The sequence below is a fragment of the Euleptes europaea genome, chromosome 13, assembly GCF_029931775.1.
Source record: "Euleptes europaea isolate rEulEur1 chromosome 13, rEulEur1.hap1, whole genome shotgun sequence".
Lineage (NCBI taxonomy): Eukaryota > Metazoa > Chordata > Lepidosauria > Squamata > Sphaerodactylidae > Euleptes > Euleptes europaea.
The window spans coordinates 11,291,854-11,306,939 of NC_079324.1; the positions used below are offsets into that span (position 1 = coordinate 11,291,854).

Below are 15,086 nucleotides of genomic sequence, written 5' to 3' on the forward strand. Positions count from 1 at the left end.
TTAATTTTTAAAACATCACCACAGGTCAGCTCTGAGGAAAGGCAGAAAGACAGCACAGAAAACATTAAGCTGCAACAGCCTGCCAACGTCATCACCTGAATTCTTTGTTAAATTCCAGATGGGCAGAGCAATCCTGAAGGGGGGGTGCAAAAGGGTTCTGGACTAGGCGTGACCTCTATACTGGCAAACTTGCACTAACGCTGGTGTTGGTGGCCCCACGCCAGTGCTGGGAAGATGCGCAGCAGCGCCATGCATGGGCACCAGAATAGCCACTGCAGCAGTGCCATGCATGGGCGCCACCATGCATGGGCACGGCAGCATTTTCCTGGCACAAGGGCCGGCGCCAAAGGGGGTGTTCCCAGGGGCAGGGCTTACTTTAGTCAGCTTCGTGAGGCCTTTTGCCCTAGGAATGCCTTCTTTTGCCAGTGCAAACTCGCGCCTGCAAAAAATGGAGGCATAGCCCCATGAAACTCAATGGAGTTTCACAAGGTTTTGGGCACAATACATTTTTGACTTGCTTCACCAAGGCAGCACAGCCATCAGGAGGCGGAACCCCAACTAACCCCCCACCTTAGGATTGCTCTCTAAATGAATGTAGAGGGCCTAGCATAGCAAATCTGTATTTCAAACCCGTTATTATTCAGAGGGTGCTTCCTGATGAAGGACACTTTCCCATAAGTGTTATTCATATGTGGCCATAACTGCCATCCCCATGTACTAGAAGGGAGCAGAGCTGTTCATAGAGTTTATTATTTTTAAAAAGAGAAGGAGAAGGTATAATGCTTGAGAAAGGGAGTGTGGTTTTTTAAGTGGCACAAGTAGCTGAGAAGGAAAATCAATACAATAGTCCGAAGTCACACGAGCTGTCCAACAGGTGCCCTCTCCCGTACCAAACAACAGACTATCATTAGGCTTGTTAGGTGCAGAAAATCACAACTGTAGTTGATACACAAGTGTACTTTCAATCCTGTAAAGCCATGCTAAAATTTACAGAATGTTTTAGAATAGCAGACAAAACACACTGAGTTACCAGTTGGCGGGGTGGGTGGGGAAATTCCTTGCAACGCGGTGCGTTTGATAAGGAAACAAAAGAACGGCAGTGATGGCAACTGCCTCAGTATGTATGAAACACCACTCGAGATCGACATACAAGTTTTAAAAGATGTTTATGGGAATGACTTTACATGACACCTGCCATTTTTATCCCAACCTCCCTCATGAGCTCAGGGTTCCCTCCGGCATTCCATCCTCATCCCTGTGTGGCCGGGCAGCCCGAGAGAGGTTGACTGGCCCCAGATCCCTCAATCAGCTTCATAACTGCAGGCCAAACTAGGCCTTCCATGCCTGCAGCTCCCAAATTTTTAAAAAAACTTAATGATCAGGGGCCTGGGAGCCCAATTCAGATTGTAGGAGGAGGTCATAAATGGGCAAGGTGTTAAGCCAATCCCCCTTGTGCCATTTTCCCAATCTAAAACAGCTTCCAGGAGCCGCTCTTTGGAAACTAGGACAAAATTATATATGGGTACCCATAACTGTACCTGCATGTTTGCCCCAACAAGGCAAACAGCAGCTCCCTAAGATAGTTTTAGATTGGAAAAGCACCACCTGGGTGATGGGGGTGGTTTTTAACCATCTCCTGGTCCCCATGCCACAGTCATCTGAACAAAATTGGGCCCACATACCCCCAATGACCAAGTTTTTAAAAATGCTGGGAGCTCCAGACAAAGAACTCAAAGAATCTCATCTGGTTTGGACCTAACTGGGGGTCCGAACCCGGGCCTCCCAGTCCTGGTCCATCAACTACACCACACCAGCTCCTGCAGAAATCATACTTGTAAAATGTTGGTTTTAAAAATGGAGTCCTTTGGCCTTATCAACCATCATAACCTTTGTCTTAGTCAAAGAAAAGACAATTGGATAATCTGTTTTTAAGTCTTGTAGTTAGTTTCCCTTACAATTTCAAGCTCAATACTGGTACTTCCACGGGAGATTACTCTGGCCAAACTGTCATGCCCACCCCCCACCCTCCCTCCGGGCCAACTCAGAAAGATCTGTACTATCACCGGTCATGGTCTATTATCCAGGCAGAGTCTAGAAAAGACATTCTCTGCACAGTCAAAGCAGTGACCATGTGCGTCTACTCTGAATCTGGCTCCAGGGAGCAGTACTTACTCCACTAATGAATGTGGAGTCAAAGAATGTGCTCTCTTGACAGCCAGCATGGTGTAGTAGTAAAGAGTGGTGGACTCTAACCTGTAGAACCAGGTTTGATTCCCCACTCTTCCACCTGAAGACTGCTGGGTGGTCTTGGGCTAGTCTCTCAGAACTCTCTCAGCCCCACCTACCTCACAAAGTGCCTTTTGTTGGGAGGGGAAGGGAAGGCGATTATAAGCCGCTTTGAGACTCCTTAAGGGTAGAGAAAAATGGAGTATAAAAACCAACTCTTCTTCTTCTCATGGTTGTAGTACCAGTGGGCCCTATTTACCTAGGGAAAACACCTGTGTCCAATCCCAGTTGTTTCATCTGTGCTATCCTAAGTAGACCATAGGAGAAAGGAAATGTTCTTACCAAGTATTTGGTGGCCCAACCTCAATTCCAAAAGCTATACAAGGTTTGGAAAGATAAATGTTGAGTTCAAATAAGTTACTTACTCTTTTGCCTGGTTCTCCTTGCTCACCTTTTTCACCTTTTCCACCACCTGGAAAGCCCTGGAAACAAAAACAAAAAAAAAAACCCACAGCCGGACAATTAACTCACAAATGTATAGATGTTATAGTTCTGCAAAACAACTTCATCTGTAATATTTTTGGAGTTACTTACAGGAGGACCTGGTGGCCCAGGGGGGCCTAGTGGACCACGGTCACCTGGAACACCCTGTCAACCATGAGGCAGAGAAATGATACCGTTAAAAACACAAACGTACACACAGACTCCCCTCTCTCAAAAGCCTAACATTTCCCTGCCATTTCTTGAGTTTGTCAGAACTCCAGCTGCATTCACTATCATGCCAACATTGGGTGCCATCCCGTTCTCCATGCAGAAATGCTCCTGGCCAAACCACAGCAACCCAAAGACCTTTGCTTGCCACATGGCCTCAAGCCACACAGATGCCAGAGAAGGACCAGAAGTGCCCATCTAGGAGCCTGTGCCACTCACTGCCTCAAGGGAAACACAGTTGGGTAGGAGGCAGCATGCCTGACCAGCTAGATGAAGAGGTGGGGAAATGTTGGGCTGGCCTTCTTCTCTCCCACCGCTTAGCCATGGGGAAATACGGGAGGGGGCAGTGCTTCCGGCACTGCATGGCAAGCCATGCCAGGTGGAGTGCAGGAATGATCAGCCTCCCACTTTACAAATGAGAAACAGGATCATGCATTTTCTCCTATAGCACACCAGCAAAACTCACTAAGGCGAATGGGGTCCTGCATTGCTGGGTCTAGAACCCAGAGCCATCAGGACTGTGCTTGGTGCCCCAATGCCATAGGCCCCCCAAGGCTGAATATCGAAAGGTCCCTGGGATTACGATGTACTCCCAGGGTCCCTGGTGACTCCACCCCCCCCCAATCGAGCCAATCCAAGGCTTCCAGATCAGGCTGGGGTTTTGTTGGGCAACAAGAACTTGTGGCCGTGCCAGGCTCGGTCCCTGTGGAGGATTTCCCCAAAAGTCCCAGCCCCAAGGGACTCTGCCTCCTGCTCCATGCTCTGCTTCCCTGGAGACTGCCTAAGGACCAGTGTCTGACAGCGTTAAGGGCAGCTCTCCTGCAGGCAGTTACAAAATGTTGATATTGAAATTCAAAGTTGTAACCCACTGCTCCAGCCTTCAGGAAACCCTAAAGATGGCTGTGCCAGTTTTGTTTTGTCTTTTTGCTTTTCAAGTCGCAGCTGATTTATGGCAACCCCATTGGGGTTTCAAGGCAATTCTGAACTTCCTTGGTGGTCTCCTATCCAAATACTAACCAGGGCAAACTCTGCTTAGCTTCCAAGCTCGAGCTATCCAGGTCAATGCTGAAAATACCCACAGTGCACCAAATATATTGGATGGGCCCACAATGCAGCCATGAGCATATAGAAATACCCTCAAGTTAGAGACTTGGTCAGCCTTTCTCGCAGTGGATTAATTTTTAATAACAGAGTGAACACATGAATACAGGCAGGGTATAACATGTCAGAACTTGTTTTCCTAGTGTTGCTTTTGGATTTACATGATTGTTTAGTTAATGGGACTTCTGGAAGCACTCCTCAGCGTGCTGCGACATCACTGGGAGGTCCTGCCAGGACAGCGGACGACGGCAGGCCAGCAGAGCCGTCTCCTCTCACTCACCGGATCCCCTTTCTGAAACTCCACGTCGTTTGGTCTTTTCTGTTCACCAATCTGTCCTGGTGGCCCCGGGGGTCCCTGCAGCCCCTGCTCGCCCTGGTTCCCCAAGAGAGAGCAAGACACATTAGTTTCATCAACCTTTCCTGCTAGGTGAATCGTGGGTGAACCGGCTCAAAGCGTCCACTCCGTGTACCACGCTCACCTTTTCTCCTTTGGGCCCTTGGAAGTTCAAGCCCATGTTGCCCTGCAAAGAGATGAAAGACAGTCAAGGAACACCATCTTCAAGTACTTGAAGGGCTGTCATATAGAGGATGGTGCCAAGTTGTTTTCTGTTGCCCCAGAAGGTCGAACCAGAACCAACGGGTGGAAATTAAATCAAAAAGAGTTTCTGTTTAGACATCAGGAAGAATTTTCTAACAGAGCAGTTCCTTAGTGGAACAGGCTTCCTTGGGAGGTGATAAGCTCTCCTTCCCTGGAGGTTTTTAAGCAGAGGCTAGATGGCCATCTGTCAGCAGTGCTGATTCTATTACCTTAGGTAGATAAGGGAACCCTTGGCTATCTTCTGGGCATGAAATAGGGATCACTGGGGGTGTGATGACCCTGGTGGTCCCTTCCAACTCTATGATTCTATTCTATTCTACTCTACAAAGTGGAGCAATAGCAAATAAACAAACATGCAACAACAACAAAAACGGCAACTGGTACCTTTGGCCCTGGAGATCCTGGGGGACCGGGAGGACCCTGTAAAATGACAAGCACAGTGAGAGAGCAGAATAATGGCCACAGATTGAACAGAAACAGCCAGGAGGATGGCAGGGCTTCTGTTCTAGACATCCTGTATTGCTGGTTCCAGGTAGCCAATCAGCAGTTTTATTGCTGGGATTACCCTGTGCCTTTTATCTTGCTATTTTACTATAATTATTTATTAGTTTTAATGTATTTGGGCACATACTGATTACGGTACCAGCTGCTTCGGGCGTTCCTCTCTAAAACCCAGATGAAGCCCTTTTCAGACACAACAGGGACAGCCATAAAATGCAAAGCCTTCTTTTCTGATAAAAACCACAATTCCTAACCTTGGAAAGCTGTCCTCGCTCGCTAAGGGTGTAGCTGCAGCAGCTCCAGCAGGCTTTACCACTACATTTGCCAAAAGATCAAGTCTGTTTCAGCAATCAAGGACAGTTTCCTTGACATCATATCAGGGGTTAAAGTTGTCCTCTTCTGCACACGTGCCAACAGCAGCTACTGGCACTAGTCCGACAAATGCCCACTGCACATTAAAGGGGCACTTAAGTTTGACACACCATCCGCTCTTGAGAATTCCATAATCACGCAAAATAAATTTGTTGATGATCACTTTGAAGACGATGGCTGTCCTTTCGGCCTCGTTGCGTCTACTACAGAATGCCTTTCGCCCAGCGGAAAGTACATTCCTATAAATCAACTGGGATTTACTGAACAACAATTTGAACGGAGTGGGCGCTTTGCCTTATAAATTAAGCCTTTGGAATGGGATAGCCTGGTGATTTGACTGCAAACAGAAAGCCAGACAGAGACACCCCCTTCCCCTTTAATCTACTTGCCAATTTTGTACACAAAGCATGTAATAAGTGAGGTTACTCTATCTTTGGTATACACAGTATGTAGGACTCTATAACAGCGCCATCCAAAGCAAAGTTACATGCTTCTAAGCTCACTAAATTTAGCAGACATAGAAGGGCGTAACTCTGCTAAGGATTGCAAGGTTCAGAAAGCAATTTTAAACAGGTCTAATAGGAATCCTACAGCACTCTACTTAAAGGCGCATACTTCCAGGATAGCATTCAGTGAGAGGGAGGGCATCTTGGCCATCTTCTGGGCATGGAGTATGGGTCACTGGGGGGTGTGGGGGAGGTAGTTGTGAATTTCCTGCATTGTGCAGGGGGGCTGGACTAGATGACCCTGGTGGTCCCTTTCAACTTTATGATTCTATGAAATCCTGTCACTTAGGAAGACCGATCCATATTTACCCACAATAGCTTAGAGGCTGTTTCCCTGGAAGCCCAATCCAGGCACCAGGCTGGGAATGTGTATTTGACAGACCCACATGGGCTGGGTCCCACAACGGGACTCTCCCACAAATGAAAGTTTATTCTTGGTTCCCTGGATACGATCCTCTCCCTTTTAGCTTCCCTCAAAACTCTTAAAGTTTGCCGAGAGGCAAACGCAGCCCACTGAGGCAGATAACACAGGGCCGTTTTGTCCAGGGGAACTCCCGGGGCCCGCAGCAAATCAGCCATGTCAACACACAAGGATCGTCTCTGGCCTGTGTGTTTGACCTGGCCCATCCTGGACCTTCCCCATATTTTTGAGTCGCTGTGTTATCGAGACTTTAACTCAAGCCCCACTACAAATGCGAGAGTTTGCCGGAGCATTAAGTTTCCGGGTTGACTCCCCGCCAGAGGAGAGCCACTTGCAGGCCCGGTGGCGGCAGCAGAGGTACCCTTTACAGCCCCACGGCCTGCCTCTCCCCTTCCACTGGCTCCCCCTCACCTCTGGTGGGACAGCATGGTGGAGGAGTGCAGAGCTAGGCTGCCGCCTCCACCCACCGCTGGACCCCTGCACCTCTCTCTCCCCGGCGGTGCGCCTTATCGGTCCACACGTTCAATTTTTTGAACATGTGATCAAAAGGGGCCCTACAGAGGAGGGACAAACAAATCTAAAATAGACCATGCATTATCAGCCTTGGTCAAACAGAGCAAGAGGAAGGAATAAGGGAATCAGCAGAGCAGCCAGCAGGACCTCTTGCCCACTCCCCACTTCTGAAAGCACTAGCGAATCTCCACTCCAGCAGCTTGGATTCTCATCTGGCGCCGCTTCATCATTCTGCAGGCTAGTCAGAGGCAGTCGTGGAAACATACCGTCAAACCTGGTGGCCCCGGGGGACCAAGGGGGCCTTGCACTCCGATGGGTCCTGGGGGGCCCTGGAATAAGGAGAGAAGAAAAAGGTGAGGGTTGTTTGGCAGTGGATATGGGGGTGGGAACACAGTGGCTGATGATCCTTCAAACAATCATTTGGAAGATTAAAAACCAGTTGCAAGCTCTCATGCCCTCCCATCCCAATGGCATGGTTTCCCATCCAATGTACAGTTTAGACTAATCATAGTGTAACATGTTGTCCAAATCCACAAACCGTGGCCCTCCCTTCCCACTTCAAAACACAGCTTCCAGTTCTGGTCTGGGGATGGAGTCCTAACCACAGTGCGCGGGTTCAAATATCATGGCAAACATAACACTAAACTACACTGCTGAATTACAACTAATAATGAAGCTCAAGACTATGCAATCTCCTGGACTTAGCAGAGATCTGGGATTCCTGTCTCATTACGAATGCTAATTTTCCCATGCCTACTACCCCTCTGCATATCACACCTAATCCAATCATGCCTGCTAATGTCATTTACTTGCTTTTGACGTTTACATTGCCATTGTGTGTCTAATACACTCTTCTCTACTTAAGGATAGATGGACTCACATTCTAGCTGTATCTGAAGACGTGAGCTGTGGCTCACAAAAGCTCATACCCTGCCAGAAATTTTGTTAGTCTTGAAGGTGCTACTGGACTCTTGCTCTTTTTCTACTGCTACAGACAGACAGACACAGCTACCCATTGTGATCTAACACACTAAACTGCAACTGAATGGGAAATGGCACAAGAGGAGGGAAAGGAACGAGTAACTTGCTTGCAGTTCTCCAAGCCACGGATCGAACTCGACGGGCAGTGAACGCTGCTCCTATTTGGTGCCAATTCGAGACAATTTAAAACGTAACATTTCAAATCTGCACCGTTTCATTACTATCGCCACCTTCAGCACTTAAAGCGACAGGACTTAGTTCTGCCTGCTGCTGCCTTGGCAGAAGGCAGAAGATGAGACCAACTCAAAATGTGTAAAAATCCGCCCAGATATTGAACTGGATCCAGCAAAATCTGTTCTGCTAGCAGAGGCTCTTTCCTCCAGCAGAAAGGGCCTTCCCCTGATCCAAGAGGCTGAGAAGATCCAACAAGTTAGTTTCATATGATTCGTTCCAGTTGGGGAACGTAAAAGTACTACCACACCATTGTCTTTTTCTGTACTGGTCCCTTCTTTGGAACTGGTGAACGCTACAGTTCTTCATATTCTAGGTCTACAGAAATTTCATTTATTTAACAATGCTTATTGCAAGGTTGATAAGGGAGTTTTCAAAACCTAAATAGCCTAGAACTGGAGTATTTCAAGTATCCCAGCATCCCTATGAACCTGCCCACCATTATGACCTTCATTGGATGCCTTTCCATGGATTCCTCTGCCTTCTGAAGTGATTGTTTTTGTCCATTTCCTTTGAGGCCCATGTGGCTTTTGTTTCGTCTGGCTTGCAAGCTTTCAAATTCATGACTGGTTTGAATTTTATTAGCTGCTTTGGGCACATATTTCATTTGGAGCAATGGGGCAGAAATTATTTCAGCGAGCAAACCAACAAATAAATGGTGGTGGTGGTACAAATGGTGGACAGGAGTCAGACACAGTCTCCTCAGGAGACAGCATCAATATTCTGCATTGATTTGACTCTAACGTGTTGCCCAACAGGCAACGAAGCTCTGCAAACCCTAGCATTCTTCTGCACTGAGAAGAAGCAGAACTCAAGACACTGGGGTCTCAGCACCTGGCTCCCAGCGTAGGATGAGTTACCACCGCCGGCCCCCTTAGTAAGCAATTCAACTGCTTCCTCTCACCTGAGCCAACACAGCCCAGGGGTTCCACAAATGCCCATCCTCCACAGGGTCTCTGACAGAGCTCTCCCCCCTCAACCGCTCATTCCCCTTTGCCTTTGCCTTGCCTCACCAAAGAAGTGGGAAGCTGAGGTGCCTCAAGGGAAGACCCTGCTCAAGCCCCTCTTGCTGTTTGCTCTGGCGCAGAGAGGGTGAGGCAGCTCTTCCTCCGTCTCAGCTCCCACAGGATCAAACCAGTTGCGATGGAGGGATCCACGTCTGTTGATCTATCCAGCACATTGTGATCCCAACCTCCCTCCAAGGGATGGCCTATGTGCTTCACGGCCTCCCATGTTTCCATTCTCACAACCATCCTGTCAGGTGGGTGAGGTGGAGAGTGACTGGCCCAGGGTCCCTCCGTAAGCTTCAAGGCACAATGGGGATTTGAACCTGGATCTTCTAGCTTGACGCTGGCTCATTTACACACACCTGCCCATTCACAGCTGGAGCACGACAGGAGTGACCATGCGCTTCCCCTCACTTTCTTCCCTTACATTCTGGTTCTTGAAGGATTTTTCTCCCAGCCTGGCTCCAGAAGGGAACCAGGCTAGAAGGGATGAAAACAAACAGGACTCAGCAGGGTGAGAAGCAGGAGGGCACAAGGTTTCGCTTCCCTCACCCACATGCTCTATTCTTGGTTAAAAAATAATAATACACTACTGTCTCCTGCTTTAGATGTGAAAGGGAAGATACTTGCATAAATACACATGAGCTTTCCCCTATCAGTGGCCAGAACTAAGTTTGCTGGTCCTCCAGCCCTTGCTTAAGAAAACATGTCCCCTGCAAAAAAAAGAAAAAGGAGAGAGCTATGATCAGGGAGATGGTTTCTTGATGTGCCAACACGGCAGGGGTCCCCAACCTTTTTCAGCCTGCAGGCACATTTGGAAATCTGTCACCCCATGGTGGGTACAGCAACAAAATGGCTGCCTCAGGAGGCGGAGCCAGCCACAAATTGATTGCCACCACTTAACTCCAGTAACACAGTGCAGATCCTTGTGCTGTGGTGGCAGCTGCTGCCAAAGCAACATTGTAAAAAATCTGCAATCAAATCTCCAACAGTCAATTAGAAGACCAGCTGGGCAATAGCCCTACCTGGCCCCGCCCACTTCTTTCAAAATCACTTGGCAGGAGCCAGAAAAGGTGTTGGTGGGCACCCATGGAGCCTGTGGGCACCACGTGGGCCCCCCCACCCCTGCATGTGGGAGAGTCAGAGACGCAAAGGGAAACTGTTGCTGCTAGGCCAAATTGCAAATAATAAAGCATGATGTTTTGGAAGCAAATTTTCCTGCAGTCCTAGCTTCCAAACAGGAGGCTGTGAACACAAGGGCACTGAATGTGTTCTGGCAAATGAGCCCAGTAACATTTGTCAGTGACCAAAAAGGACAGCTTGGCCAAAACCCTCTTGTCAGGCATGTGTTACTCTACTAAGAACATGATCTTCTGGCCAAAAGCCTTGAATGTGGCTTCTGCCAGCTCTCTACTGCCTCCTTGTGGCCCTTCACTGAACAGCAGCCTGCAAAACTGTAATCAGGAAACTGCTAAATTTTTAAGCTTGAACTTCCTGCAAAAATAAGGTCTCCAGTTTGGAATGCTGCACTAGCTAGTAAAATAAAATCTACACCATTGAGCATATGCATATTGTTGCACAGCATGGCAAAGTTGGCAACTTACTTGTATTCCTGGCAGACCTGGATATCCTGGATCGCCTTTTTGTCCTGGCAATGGAGACGTTATTATTTCCCCTGGCTCACCCTAAAAGGAACAAGAAAGTTAGACTAAGAAAACCAACACCTGAGCTGCCTGCAAGAAAGGCAGATTGAATCTATAGCTATTAGCCACTCACTGATATCTTGAAGCCACTCTCACTGCACTAGAAGTAAGAATTCTTCAACAAAAACTTTCCAACCATTTACTCATTTGACCATTTTCCATTTACTTACAGCATTCATCAGTAATAACTGGGCTATTGATGGTCCTAAGCACACAATGATTTCTTCAGTGCACCCACATTTACTTTCTATTTCATTAGATTTATATCCTGCCCTTTCCTGACTACAGTCAGGCTCAGGGTGGCTAACCACCAGAATAAACAATCAATTTAAAATACATACTATACAATATGAAAACCTTGATAACTTCGAAATTCCAATTGGTACCCTTAACAATAAATACCACGATGGGGATAGCCAATCAGGGGAGGGGAGAAAAAGGGAAGGGAATGCAGGAACCAAAAACAACTGGGGAAATGGAAGGAAAAGTAAAAACAGAGGTAGAGGTAGGGAGACCAGCTGCGATGTAACTGTCGCTGCCCTCAACCATAGGCCTGGCGGAACATCTCAGTATTGCAGGCCCTGTGGAATTTAGCCATGTCCCGCAGGGGCCGGGTCTCACTTGATTCCACCAAAAAAGCTCTGGTTGAAGACATCCGGATGCTTCTTGGACCAGGGCTGTGGACTGAAACGGATCCACAGCTGATGTGTTCTCCCAAAAAGTCTGGAGCTGTTCTGCCGCCACTCTTTCAACCACCTTACCCAAAAACGGAAGGTTCGATACTGGGTGGTAGTTGGACGGATCCAAAGGCTCCAAAGATGGTTTCTTCAAGAGCTGTCTCACCACTGCCTCTTTCAATCTCCCTGGAAAGACCCCTGAATTCAAGGACAGATTGATAATGTCCACCGGGGGGGGGGGGGCTGCACCCCATCACCATTGGCCTTAACTAACCATGCTAGACACGGGTCTAAGAGGAAAGTGGTTGGCTTCACAGCAGCCAGGATTCTGTCAACATCGGTCCAGGAATCAATTGAACTGGTCCAACACAGGATTGGAAGATGGCCAAGAGGCCTCCAGTTCACTCACTGTATCAACACTGGCGGGGCAGTCCTGGCGAAGTGACATGACTTTATTTAGAAAATGGCTCGCAAAAGCCTTTCAGCTAATCGCCAATTAACCAGCATTGTGAGATCCCTCTGACAGGGAGGTAAGGAACCTAATTACTCTCAATAATTGAGCTCGGCAAGAGCTAGCGGATGCAATAGAGACAACATAGAACCTCTTCGAGGTATTTACTGCCACCTCTTAGGATTTCATAAACGTCCTATAAGATGCTCTTGCTACTTTGTCATGAGTGCACCGCCAAACTCACTCCACCAGTTACCAGATTTAGCTACATAGCTAGAAAGTGATGCACCAAGCAAAGCAGTGGAAACCAGACAGGCAAATACCACAATTGCTGGTCCACTAGCTACAGGGCGTGTGCATTTGTTGCCACATTACTTTCACCATTATCAGGTTATGTTTTTAGAAGGTTTTAATTACCTTTCCTTTTTTTCCACAAGCACAGACCTGCCAGGAAGTAACCAATAAAATACATAATTAAACCCCCTAGCAATTATCTTCAGAAGCACAAGGCACTTACCTTCATACCTGGTATGCCAGGAGGACCCTGCATTAAGAAAAATAGAAGGGAAAGTATTAATATCTCATTAGATAATTACTAGCAAGACACATTTTCTCTCTGGCTTCACATGATGCAACCCTTCATGAATATGACGACAGGAAGTTTTGATCATTTTGATCTTTCAAAGATGCTCTTGAGAGGAAAGCAGTGGTCGAATCAGCAAAAATTCCATTAGTTTGGGATTTGTTCCTCACAGGTTATAGTCTGCACTACCTATGCAGAGTGCATTTTCTGTTAACTCTTAGGCTCTTACTATACATGACTGTTACAGAACTGTAGATCTTTATGAGGCATATTGGGTAAGTCAACTGATTCAAAATGGGGAGCACAGCCAAAAAGAAGTGAACTCGGGAGAAATGAGGAGCCCCGTCTATTCCAGAAAACGAATGGAAAATCTAAAAATAAACAGTTACATGAAATGTACTCCTATTAACTGAAGTGCTCCACCTTGCTACATTTTGATGCATTTCAACTACTAACATATTATTCTTCAAGCAACAGATTATTAGGTGTGACTTCTGGCTTCCTTTCCGCATGTCAGCCCGTTCGTACTTCGTAAATGAGAAGCTCTTTTCACCATTAGCAGCACTCTGCGCAACACTCTTACTAATTACAGCTGGTATTGCCATTGCAAGTCTGTTTATTCCTTTAGCTCCTTTTGGTGTGGTCTTTGCCCAAAGGCTTCAGTTTCATAGAGCCTTGTAAAAGTACAGATCGAGGGCCAGACCTGCAGACTGTCTCCAGAGAGGTCTTTTTCCCAGAAGGCTGCAGATCCCTCACTACATCCGAAAGAGTCAGCAGCACCCTTTCAGGAAATGGGAACCCAGAACAGGAATATTTCCTGCTTAGGCTCTCCAAGCCACCTAACTCCTTTACAAATAAGAACTCAAAATATAAAAATGGATTTATACTTACAGGACAATGATTAGCACATTACCTTTGATACTTTTGCAGGACAATGACCCAGCTCAAACCCAACCCCCTTCTGACTATATATATTACTCTTCCAACACACTTTGACACTGAGAGACACTGTCCTTCAGTGTTAATCCTCTGAAGATGCCTGCCACAGCTGCTGGCGAAACATCAGGAAAGAAAATACCAAGACCATGGTCACACAGCCGGGATAACCTACAAGAACTGATGAACTCTGACAGTGAAAGCCTTTGACAAAAATGGATTTATTCAACAAGGAGGGTTTAAATTGCAATAATGGGTTTAAATTGCGGGTGGAAAGGTACCAGCTGGATATTAGGGAAAAACCTTTTACAGTAAGAGTTGTTTAACTGTGGAATCAGCTACCTAGGGATGTGGTGAGCTCCCCTTCACTGGCAGTCTTCACGCACAGGCTAGACAAGCACTTGTCAGTGATGCTCTAGGATGATCCTGCATTAAGCAGGGGGTTGGACTAGATGACCTGTATGGCCCCTTCCAATTCCATGATTCTATGACGGGTGGGAAAGCGAAGTGGGACACATGTGTATAACACCCTGAAATATAGGCTGCACAGTTTAGGTGTTTTCTATCCGGGGACAGGCTTGTGCAATTTTACCATTGCTGATACAGCTCAGTGGCAAGGTTTTCAGGCATTTTCCTTACGCCAGTGGGAGCCCCGCCCCATACCACCCGGGCATTTCTAGTTGTTTTTTAAGGCAGTAACTGAATATTCCAACATTCTAATAACATGAGAATCAAGTTCTCTGAATTCCCAACTTTAATTTTTTTAAAGTAAGTATCTAACCCCTTTCATTGTGGAGGCATAAGGGGAAAGGCACATCTCCACAACACAAAGGGCTAGATAATTACTTTTTCAAAAAATGAAAGCTGGGAATTCAGAGAACCTGATATACAGTGTTAGAATTTTGCAATGATATTCAACAGCCAACAACCCCCACCCCACTCTAGGTTGGGGGAAGGAAATGGACACTCACTGTGGGGGCAGGGAAAACGCCCTGGGGGGAGAATCTGAACTTTCCCACCCACCGCAGCCATCCAGGTTTTGATGAGATCCTTCCCAAAACTTCCTAGGTTTACAAAATTTCAGAGAAAAGACATGGAAATCTAAGGAGATGCAAGAATGCACCCCAAAGCAGTGAGAAAGGGGGTCAAAACCCACTTCCCAACAGCACTGAACCCAGGGCAAATACTCCATTCGGAAGAGGTCTTAGAACGGAAACAGCAGAGGGGCCTCTCTGAGGCCTTGGGAAAGTCTCTCACACTCAGGGCCTCTTTCTTACAGCCCGACTGACTCTCTGTAGAGCTGCTGAAAATGCCCAGAGGCTACTCTGTTCTCTCCACGGGACTCTCCTTCTCCTCAGAAACCCTCTCCTGTCCTTTTCTCCTTGAAAAGCATTCTCTTCTTTTCTCTTTTGTTAGTCACCACCTACAGCTTCTCCACAGGGAGAAGAAAATTTGCCTCACCCGCTCCTCCAAAGGAGCTGTAATCTTTGAAGCATTAAAACTTGTTAAAAGCTCTGCTGAAAAGATCATGGCTCTCAGTGACAGAACTTCTGCTGTGCAAGCTGAAG

General features: G+C 47.1%; 1 protein-coding gene across 1 annotated transcript in view; it reads right to left on the reverse strand.

Annotated features, from left to right (window-relative positions):
• The window catches only part of COL4A5 (collagen type IV alpha 5 chain), a 191,677-nt gene that overhangs the window by 87,441 nt on the left and 89,150 nt on the right, over positions 1–15,086 (reverse strand). Inside the window, exons 10-17 of the mRNA XM_056858951.1 lie at positions 12,517–12,543; positions 10,773–10,853; positions 7,216–7,278; positions 5,021–5,056; positions 4,518–4,559; positions 4,319–4,411; positions 2,821–2,874; positions 2,652–2,708 (exon numbers count right to left, since the gene is read on the reverse strand). Of these exons, the coding sequence (XP_056714929.1) occupies positions 2,652–2,708; positions 2,821–2,874; positions 4,319–4,411; positions 4,518–4,559; positions 5,021–5,056; positions 7,216–7,278; positions 10,773–10,853; positions 12,517–12,543 (453 nt within the window). The remainder of the gene's footprint in view (positions 1–2,651; positions 2,709–2,820; positions 2,875–4,318; positions 4,412–4,517; positions 4,560–5,020; positions 5,057–7,215; positions 7,279–10,772; positions 10,854–12,516; positions 12,544–15,086) is intronic.